At 31.9% G+C, this 11384-nt stretch overlaps 1 protein-coding gene and 2 long non-coding RNA genes across 4 annotated transcripts; 1 reads left to right on the forward strand and 2 right to left on the reverse strand.

The window, feature by feature from the left end:
• Positions 1-110: 110 nt before the first annotated feature.
• LOC138189164 (protein LLP homolog) lies at positions 111-1219 on the reverse strand. The gene is made up of 3 exons (XM_069131315.1): positions 1027-1219; positions 551-725; positions 111-476 (listed from the first exon to the last, which is right to left on the reverse strand). Exons 2-3 carry the CDS (start codon positions 708-710, stop codon positions 217-219), a joined length of 420 nt encoding a protein of 139 aa, XP_068987416.1. The 5' UTR covers positions 711-725; positions 1027-1219; the 3' UTR covers positions 111-216.
• A 1169-nt stretch (positions 1220-2388) lies between these two features.
• LOC138187838 (uncharacterized) lies at positions 2389-6286 on the reverse strand. 2 transcript variants are annotated; one of them, XR_011175271.1, is made up of 4 exons: positions 5676-6286; positions 5012-5181; positions 4774-4855; positions 2389-4604 (listed from the first exon to the last, which is right to left on the reverse strand). It is a non-coding gene; the product is annotated as an uncharacterized LOC138187838 (long non-coding RNA). The 2 variants fall into 2 exon arrangements; XR_011175270.1 differs by having other exon boundaries at positions 5647-6286.
• A 303-nt stretch (positions 6287-6589) lies between these two features.
• Positions 6590-10735, forward strand: LOC138187846 (uncharacterized). Its single transcript, XR_011175272.1, has 3 exons — positions 6590-6680; positions 6914-7216; positions 9638-10735. It is a non-coding gene; the product is annotated as an uncharacterized LOC138187846 (long non-coding RNA).
• The last annotated feature ends 649 nt before the right edge of the window (positions 10736-11384 follow it).

Below are 11384 nucleotides of genomic sequence, written 5' to 3' on the forward strand. Positions count from 1 at the left end.
ATTTAGAATATAGTAGAATTCTAACTTAAATAATCATTATGATTATTTGTATTCAGCTTTATAATAAAATGGAAAAGAAACTTGAATGATGTTTGCTGATTCACACAACATAAATAATATAACATTTTACTATAATAATACAATTTACTTTTGTTACTTACTAATACAAAAGTAAAGAACAGTATTAATCAATGCTATCAATTTTATATAGAAGATTTACTTTTGCTTCATTGAGTTCCTCTGTCTCCTTGTTAACCTCTTATGTGGCTTTATGTTTCCCTTTTGATTTTTTCGTCTACCCTTCTTGATCTTCATAATCTTTCGTTTGTTCATCCATACAGGATAATTTCCATACTGATCCAACATTGTTTTTTTATTATATATCCTTTTATCAGTGTCTAGATCCATTTTTTCATCATCCGCTTTGGTGTCATCGTTAGCTTTTTCATTTTCCTTTATTGTCTTGGCATCAATGACTTAAGACAAACGTTAAAATCAATTGAAATCATTATGTAAAAATAGTAACGTATTAAGCAGAACTGTGCCTTACCTGTAGCAATTTTTGATATTTCTGACATTTCAACATCTGGTATCCCATTCTCATCAAGACCTAATGTCTTTTTTAATCTTTCTAATTCTTTTACTCTATAGCGTTCCCTTTTAATTGCTCTACACTTCCTCTTCCATTTACTACGCAATGATTTTCCCATTTTGTTTTTATATATCTAAATCATAACCGTAATGGTAAATTAATTATATTTTATCTAAATAGTGATACATTATCTGAGTACCGAATATAGAATTCTAATTTTATCATTACAGATAAAATTACATTTATTTTTAATGAACATAAGAATATTAAAAATGAGCAACTGGATTGATGTTGGACATTTATTAAATTAATTAATAATACACAAGAATTAATATACTACTTGATAGTGATATAACCTCGAACTATGTACAAATATATGTAATACACTCGAAGATATAAAATTAAAAACAATTAATTGTACGAATAATACCTACTTTAAGAAATTATATTCTCTCAAAATATCTTCGTAAAAACTACTATATCACGTACTAAAAATCCGGAACACGTGGTATAAATTGTAACAGATTTCTAACAATCCTGACAATGGAAATCCTAACCTCAAATATGTTTAAATTTCACTGTGTTAAGTGGCGATCTCTACAGGTCGATATTATAAAATAAAGTTATACAGCATAGACAATGTAAGAAATAGAACTAGAACTCAATGCACTAGAAACCGCTCTTACCATTTTAATGTCATTTCCACTATTATCGATTCAGTATAGAATAAGACTGCAACGATACATGGAATTAAAAATAAATTTTACCATGAGATGTTAATAAATAACATATAGGACAAGATATCTTATAATTGTCGAAAATCTATCCAAAAGGTAGTATGCTATAGATCAAACTTCAAGGAATAATACTTTTTCAGATTTTTAAGTATGTATAATATCTTACTCAAAGATTCTGCTTATGTATACTTCACAATTTTAGACTTTACAATTTTAGACTTTACAATTAATAATTACGAGCACGGCTAATCAGTTTATAATATTTGTTATATAATTCATAACTGTATCATAGCTATTAACCATAATGATACAGTACAATGTATTTATCAAATATTTAACACCGATTGCCTAGCTCTCGCCACGTGGAAATTGCTGTGAATAGGAAGCTCCTCTATCCAGAAATACTTTCATTTTCAACCGAATCCTTTATACGTGTGTTTACCAAACGATCAATCATTTTTTCAATTACTAATACATTTTATTTAGGCAGAGATTAACATTAAAACTATCGACGACTGAAGTTGTTTTTTTGTTCTTATTTTTTAATTTCTGCTTTACAATTTGTCCAGCTGGACATTTGATAAATTATTCTAATTTTATTACTAAATAACATGTGGATGGCTACCCCCAGCTCCCACTTCCATCTTCCAGTTTGTCTATCTTATTTCTTTAATGAGGTCAGTGGGATGTTTTCTTCTCAGTCTTCTTTTTATATAGATTTTGCTCGTTTCAGCAGCCAGCTGGTTTGGATGTATTACCATTCTTTCTTTGTATTTTCTTGCGTATCTGCCGATTTCTTCCTTGACTGATTTTTTTTTTTGCGTAAATCTTGGTTTCTTATATGCCATGGGGCGTTAACTATTGTTCTGAGTATTTTTTATTCTAGCGACTCTAGTTTATTTATGGACTGAAGTATAAAATCTGAATTTGTGTCAAAAAGATCATAATGAAAGGTATACGAAAAAATACATAATATAAGCAGAGGAATAAGATTCTACCTCTATACACCTCAATATACTACCTATCAATACAATATACTACCTATCTTATACCTCAAGTTATAATATTACTCTTTAATAAATTCTAATTATTCATAATAAGAAATATATACAATGAGGCAAACACGATCATTATTCTATCGCAACGTTAATTAAAATCGAAATCAATTGTTTTTCGTAACTCTGATTTAGAAGGGGAAATTTCGAACCAAACCGATAGGTATCAATTATTCGTAATATTAATAAAAGGAAACGCGATCTGCCCAAAATTATGGTAAGCCAAAATGTACTTCAGCCAAGAAACAAATTAATACTACTACTACTATTACTATTACTATTACTACTACAAATATTAAAAATGACCATAGTGGCAAAGTAATAACAACAATGACTTCCTATGCCCTGAATGAACCAGAGGATAGGAAACCATTAATAGTTGCCCTCTTCCATGACAATTTGCCGGGCATCTTCAACTTCTAGCTTCTTCTTTCTTCGAGCGCAATGCCCATTGAAACTTATACCTAGGCTCGATATTCTCTAATCGTAAAGCAAAAGATAACTTATTAAATAACTAAATAACAAAGAATTAAATAAATTAATTTAGTTAATTAAAAAATAATAAAACACAAGCTTACCAACTCACTCATTGCACGATTTTCACACATAACTTGTTTATTTGGTACACTACTTGTACAATTTAATTTATTTACCATTTTCCTGAAATCGACTGACGAAATCTAGCGACCATTGCGTTAAACGCAGTAAAGATACATGAATCTTAATTTTAATTATGAAAATTGATAACCAAAAGTGTATGTATATCTTTCAAAAAGTTCATTTATGTATTGCATATCATATGTGTAAAAGTTTAGGTAAAGATTTGGTACTATCATTCTAATTTGATGATAAGATTAATAATATTACTATCTACAATTTGTTATATTTAATAGCAGATCTGGTTATTATTAAAGTTCTTGATTGAATTAATATTTGTAAATTTCTTTTTTACTATTTAATATTACATAGACAAAATGACGTAATTCCACGTCCTATCCACACACATACAATGCCGAAAATACGTCGTGCACAATACGTTAACGCATCGTCAATCGCTGAAAAATTATTATAAATTTATGAACTATGATCGTGCCCATTGCCTATTTTACACCCAAGTAACACCTGGTCACGTGAATGAGCTCCTGGCAATGAACACGGAAGAGGTTGAACCTGAAAATCTTGAGCTAAAAAACGATTAGTATATTCATGTATGTACTTTGTATCTACTGTACTGATTTAATGAATTATTAAAATTTTAAAAAAAGAAAGATTGGAAATGAACAAGAAATTTATTTTATAACCGATTCTGAATTTAATATTAATGTAAATAATCTCAGGTTATCTCTTCATCAAAGCATATTTTAAAAAGTATAAAAACAATGTTCAAAACTTGTTGCTTTAATTCAGAAATTTACCTGTCGCGAAGTTTCTTCTTGCACATAACATTTAATATACTTTTATACGGAAGGAACTGAACTCTAACACTTTATTATACAATTTAAATTATACTCCAATTTATAATATGAAGATCAAAGAATTATGCAAATTAAGATAGTAATGAAGTAGAACATAAAATTGAAGATGATTTATTATTAAAATTATTTATTTTATGCATTATTTTATACATTATGAATTCTCGTTATTATTATTGTGCAATAATTGTAACAAAGTCGGAGGATATCAGACTTCTCCGCTTTGAAATAATCAATATCATTTTAATATTTATTATGGATTCAAATATTCACGTCTCATGTATATTCTTATGGATATACATAATCATATTTTGAAAGTAATTCTGGTGATGCAATTATCAAAAAATAATTATCAATATAATATAGTTCCTATCAGTTGTTAACATTATATTAATATTATTAATATAAAATCTTAATTACCAATATCATATTCGTAATATAAAAAACGCAATGTGCAGGAAGATCTATCCTAAGCTAGCAAATAAGACGTTAAAATACAAAGTGTTACTACTCACGAATATAATAAATACTCGCGGTCACTATACTCGCATACAATTCTACGTAATATAACCAGTCACCCGTGTCGATTCGGACCTTTCATCCTACGACATGATTGAGTGACCGGAGGAACAAAAATTCATGCGACTCACGATATAGATGCGAAGGATGTTGCCACCAACGCTGCAGTACATAAAAAAGGCAGTCATAAAAAAAGACCCACTGCATTCCATGGCGTAATGTGAAAAATCTTTAACAAAATATATTTATTTCCTAAAATATTTTTGTATTTGCTCTAATATTTTTATAATTTATTCTTAAAGGCACTGTGTCAATTACATTTTTTCATAATTAGTAATAATTGAAATAACAAACATAAAATACAATTATTTAAAGTATAATATTCAAAGATTACTTACATTCTTGGCTCTTGGAGCTCAGAAATCGTCACAACGAAGGAATGAATCATCAAACCTCGTAGTCTCGTAGTGTTGGTGAATGCTGTACAAAATTTGTAACAAAGCATGTAGTATTATAAATGTTATTATTTAATTAATATAACTAAAGCTATTACATAAATACGTATTGATTGAATAAGACTAACGATAACCTTTAAATGATAATGGAAATATGTACTACACAACGAAAATCAAGTACCTGAAACCGGATCGTAATGTTTATGTCACGGTTTTCGGCGGGAGAATGACGTTCGCGTCTACAGAATCGTTTAGTTAATTTCTGATTGGCTGATGCAACAAAATTACTCTTCCAATCAGCGCCGTGCACGGGATTCAAATTTCGTATATTATTACACATATATTTAATTCCTGAAATTATGAAATTTAAGTATAGATTTTTATTTTGTAGTTTCTTAAATGAAATATCTGCTTAAAAATTGAAAAAGATATTATTATATTTCTTGAAGTTTGTAATTTAATAGTTCTTTTTAATTTAAATATCAAATATGTATTTAAAAATTAATATCGCGAAAGAGACTGAATTGACTACAATGACATGGCTAGTCAATCACATTACTAGTAAAATTTATTTGATCGAATTTCGAATTTCTATTCGAACACAGAAATAAATATAATAGTTTTAAATCAATTGTCAAATAAATTGAGAATAAAAAATTTGATATGTACTAGTATAAATTTTAAACAGTGTAATGATATTTTTACACAATTTTAAAAATGTTCTGTTTACAAACTACAATATGAAATTTATTTATAGAATAATAAGTAATAAATCTACTTCCAAATATTAAAAATATTAGAGTAATAGAATCTTACATTTAAAAAATATTTTAAGTTATATATACCTATGTGTATTTATACTTAGACACATGAAGGATAAACAGGTAAACAATATGATATCCTTGGCTTGTTACTAGCGTATGTTTGCTTTATACATACTATACAATCATGTACACATAATTTAACATAAATTTCTAATAATTTACATATTCTTACGATATTACTATTTATTATACACACATAGCCAGCTTTCTAACCACAACAAGAACTTTTCAAGCAATTATTCTATCTAGTGAACAAGCTTCTCGTAGAAAATTAAACTATTCATAAAATCATAGAAAGAAAAATTTGCAAGTTTGTGATTCTTCATGTTTTCCTCTGCATTACAAGCCTAACTGAAAATATATAATATGTATGTTTTCCCTATTTATGTCAAGCTCCAGTTTCACTTGATCTCAAACGCGAAAATGCGTTGGCGTATTTTCATTATCCTTATCACGTTCTCAGTAGGAAACGATATTTAATTGAGATAAACACAGTTTCGAGAGGCATGCACACCGATAGATTTATTTATCAATGTACACGTAGCATAGTAATAAACCAGTTCTATCGAGAGTACAGCGTAAACGGAAACGTCGGTCAATTTCACGATTAACACTTTCTAAGTCCCGACGTACGTCCACCGTTGGTATTTAGATGTTCTGATCTACTTTTCACCCCACTTGTAACATATTTATACGCGTTCAGTTTTCACATGGTGACTCCTCGAACGTCGCGTATCTCCTACCCCAATTATTATTTTGTGCATTCGTATAGATGCACTATCTACATCTAGTGAAGTTTGATTTATAGCCCGCTGCGACATCTAGTAGTAGACCTACTGTATCGAAGTCACAAAATTGTCTATAGAGAAATTTTTCTGTAAAGTGCATGTGAGGTAAGACGATAGACGCGGATTATTATTTTTCAGTTGGTAGTGATTTGAAGCAAAGGATACAATTGCTTTTATCCAGAGTCTCGTCTCGTTGAGGTTATCTTGGAAAATGTGGGGATTATGACAAGTACTTTAGGTAAATACATATATTTCTCATCTCTTCACATAAATTAATACGGTATGAAGGATTAAAGTAAATCTATTATCAATGAAATAAACAAAGAATTACCGACAATACAAAAAGGTGTACTATCTCCTCATAAAATTTTGTGAAAACTAAGCATCCGTACAATATTTTATTTCAAAACCATACTCGATTCAATTAAAATTTTCACTTTCGTAATATACACTTGTCCATGGGTGCATTAGATATGAATCAACTAGTACACGAAGATAAAAAGCAATTGGACTGTGCAAGAAACGAAAACACCGGCGTACCGGCAAGGCATATAAACCCACTATCATCAAGAGAACTCTTATCAGGGAGTGGTGTCGGTGTTGTATAAAAGCACGAAGTGACTCGTTAAATGTAGTAATAGCCCAAAGCGAGACTGGAGTGCTCCGGTGTATGTACGTGGGCCGAGAGAGACCACTCTGTTTTTTCGCATTGTTGGCGCAAGTAGTTTGTTAACGGCGGATGTCGGCGATGTCATCTTCAGGCTTTAACGAGGAGTAAGTAATACTTACGATCCCTCTAAGCGGCTTGCCCTGAATGACTTCCGCGCTACAAATTGTCGGAGATTTTGCGAGCTACGGCAAACTGATCCTTCTCCTCCGTGATGTTCTGTTTGTCGATCGTGATGCTCACGAAAATTGGTCTCGTTAGGTTGGTTTATGATTTGGCACAGTAGGTCGGTTGAAAACCTTGATTACGTCGCAAATGATGCTTTGGCGTGTATGATAAGAAACGTAGCTATGATAAATGACATTCCATTTGTCTTCCTTTGGAAAATTTTCTTAAACAGCTTTCTCTCCCTTCTTTGCAAAGTAGGTAGCATATTCTACTATATAGTTATTACCTACTGATTGAAACATGTCAGTTGAAAGATTACAAACCATTTTCAATAAACATTCGGCTATTAGTCAAATGTAAAATTCTTTATGTGAAATCTACGTCGGTATTATCTTGTTATATGAAAATAGCTCCTAAAACAAAATATAGTATTTTTAATATTATTTTTTAGCTTGTTTAAGTTTCATACAATAACTTAAGTTTGGGTATCTTTTGGGTTTGTAAAAATGATGTATTAAATTTTAATGTTACATAACAGCTAACCACTACCAAATCCATAGTCGATTATACTTAACAGCAAACGATGGGAAATTTAACGAGCAAGAAATGAGTGAACGTGTAAAAAATTGGTGGATATTTCAGGTAGTAACTGAGCAAAATCAATATCACGTCTAGCTGCATCAGAAAATTCTTGAAATTGATACCGGTAACGACTTCTCATTAAAAACGTCATTCTCCGATTAGGTCATCTAAAAAGGTTAACAAAGTGTTTAACAATTACACTATCGTCGACATGTACAATTACGCAAATACTACATTTCATTGCAGTGCCGACATAAAATATGATTAAATGTTCGAAACTTAATGTCTGACAGCAAGTAAACTATGATTGCAAGGTTCAATTCACCATCTATCATATTGGAAATGAAGGAGATCATTTATAAAATTACACGGAAAGAGCTGTAGCTACAAATCAGCTAATCGAGTAATTAATAGGAAATGTTAGATACAAATTGCATCTTGAATAAATGTCCAAGAGATGTTCATTGACGATTGTAAAAAATAATTAAAATTCCTACTTTCTTGAAACCTAAATCTTATGTTACCTAAATCCTTGTTTTGTTGAAAATATCTCTTCAAATTTCCATTTTCTATACCTAGATATTTCTATAACTTTCATTTAAACTTCAGTCAACTTCCTCCTTAGTTCTTATTACAAATCAAATCTTTCTTTTTATTTCCATTTCTCAGAATTGCTGATAGTTCGATCATTTTTCAGCGACGTTCATTCTCGTTCATCGAAAAATCGTTTATGCTGAATCGCCGAACCGCGAATAACGACAGGTTCGATGCACTTGAGTGCAACGGCCTTTGTTGTAATCGTGAATGCACTCTCTCCGTACATTTGTAGTGGCTGCTGGCCCCTTTTTCACGCGGAATCGCGAATCGTTTCGCTGCTCTATCGCTTTCAGTATCTGGCAACGTGCGACTAAGAAAGAGACGAAAGCGCTAAGTCTCGCTGAGCGCGCGAAACCTGGTTTCGTTTCTAGATCGCCGGTGCTTTCATTTCAGTCGATTCTATGAGAATGTGAACCGCGATATGGCACAAGGACATTATGCTACACTGACCTCGTCTCCGTGTGACCCGAGCCGAGTGGCTCGTAGAACCTACGTAACGTATTCATACTAGAGCGATGACAGAACTTGTCAGTCTCATGATATGATTAATAAAACACGTTTGATAGTGTTTCGTAGTATCTTATAGGAGTGGCGATTCGGATGAGTTATAGCGTACCATGAAGAATCGTCGATTCTACGAAGGTGAAACAATTGAATTTCATGAGCTCTATAAAGTTCCAGGAGATGAATTTTAGAAACTTCCTGTCAATATTATATGTATGTCTTAATTAGTAAAAGATGTATCTAGAAATCATAGGCGTGGCTGGGGATTTTTTACTATCTAGTTTCTTCTATGTAGGTTTTTTTTTATAGAACATTTAATTGTAACATAACAGTGTTTGAGCCATGTTTTATTTTAGTTTCTGTTACTCGACGAACTTTGCAACTTTCGCGTGAACCCTTTCATTAGTTCATCCGTTTGAAAAACAATGCGAGAGCCAATTAAACTCGTTTAAGCTTTAGACGTGTATTATGTAAGAGCCTACGCGACGGAGGGTGGCTGCTGTCATTGTATTTCATGAATAGTCTTCCACAACGATGAGTCATTTTTACAGCGTATGCCATTGTCTCGAACGAACACAACGCGTCTGAAGTGTTAGAAGAATATAAAAACTATTTGTTTGAACGTGTCTAAAAAATGTATATTTAACTACAATTCGTTTTATCTTCTCCATTTCCAGAAGGAGTAAAAATTCTGAAGAAATATCAGATGATGTTTTCGTGGAGTCGGATAATATAATAGCTTGGAACACCTTTCAGAGGATATACAAAATTTTAGTCCACAGTGAGTTTCTTATATTTATTTTCACTTATTACTGACTATTTGATGAAATTAAAAATTGACTTTTTCGTCCCTTGTTCATTCGTACAAATGCGTTAAATATAAATGACAAAATGCGAGACAAGATATTGATAAGATAACAAAATACACTCTGATACATACCATTGATATATATATCTATTAAAGGAAACGTTTAATTATAATTAGCTTTGAAGTTGTAGGAATGATTATAGTATTTATAGAATTATCAATTAAGTACATATTTTCGTAATTTCAATAGAATTGTTGGTGACTGTTTTCAGTGTTCTCCTTCCAATTTTCTATTACGAACAAAGTTTCAAACATAAGTAAACGTCAAATGTTCTCATAGATTACGTTTAAAAGTGCAATTATCTTCGAATTAAAAAAAATTCAGTCACTCGTTGTTCGACTGTTTCGCGGAGAGATGCGTTCGCGGTATAACGCGTCAACGAAAGTCGTAAATTCTCGTTACAATTCGATAATCGACGCCACGAATCAGCTGATTTTTTATTTCGGTTAAGATAATAGGGGTGGTTCGAATGATATTAATATTGAGTTAACAATTTAAATATAACTCTTTATTTCCAACAACTTTTGAAAACTGGAAAGTGTGTTTTCACCGAAGAGTTGTTAGCATGTGAATGTTCGGTGACGGTTATGCCGGGGAGGAAAATTATTGATGGGTGTGCCTGGAACACAAGACAAGCGGATTCGTTGATGGGAATTTTCGTTAAGAAAGTGAGAGCAACGGACAACGCAGCCAATTAGATGAAGAAAAAACTGGTGGATAAGGATGTGTGCCGGCGGCTCCCGACAAAAAGTCGTTCGTGGATGGCATTATACATGGGAAAAGTCCGCTGTCTCCTATTTTCCTGGAATGAACAACCCTAAGGAATGTTACGACTTGAAAGATATTCGAGGGACCCAAGGGCCTTAAGTAAAAAATGTTAAAATTTATGACGGTCCCTAGGGTTCCTGCAGGTTCCTCAAGAAAGATGATATCAAAATCTGGTGATCATCTTGACCGAGGGTTTTTTATGGTTTAAGTCACGGGGCGTAACACTTGACATTACCTAAAAATATATATTTTATCAAATGTTCTTTTATGCTTCGTTTAAAATTTATTGCATCCTCTAAAAACGATGATCCGTATTATACCACCAACGTGTACTTTTTTACTATATATGTTCTATGTATGCTTGCACTTTAAAATTTTCCATCAATGTATAAAAATCCGTAATCTAAAAGTAAAGACATTTCTGATGAAAAAAAAAAAAAAAAAACTCCAGAGCTGCTTGATTGTATTTCGCTGACAGTGAATGTGTTAATACGTACAAAACGTGCATGAATGTAAATAAACAAAAATACTCAGTGAAACGCATTCTGTCTATGAAAGAAGCTCTATCATCTGATATTCTTCAAGCGCCTTTGCTGACGCGTTACACCGGTACACCGTTCGCATACCTACTTATTTATATCGCGCAACTTTCACTGATAACGAGAGCAACATTCCAGAAGCGGCGTCTTCTGAATATTTAGAGTGTATACGGGTTTTGCGTCGAAGCAGTCGCGTATGGAGGCAGTTACACGTACGGACCTTCCTGCGAACGAGCGTGAAAACGCTT

The sequence above is a fragment of the Bombus flavifrons genome, chromosome 2 (genome assembly GCF_040668555.2).
Source record: "Bombus flavifrons isolate JBK064 chromosome 2, iyBomFlav1_principal, whole genome shotgun sequence".
In the NCBI taxonomy this organism is placed as follows: Eukaryota; Metazoa; Arthropoda; class Insecta; order Hymenoptera; family Apidae; genus Bombus; species Bombus flavifrons.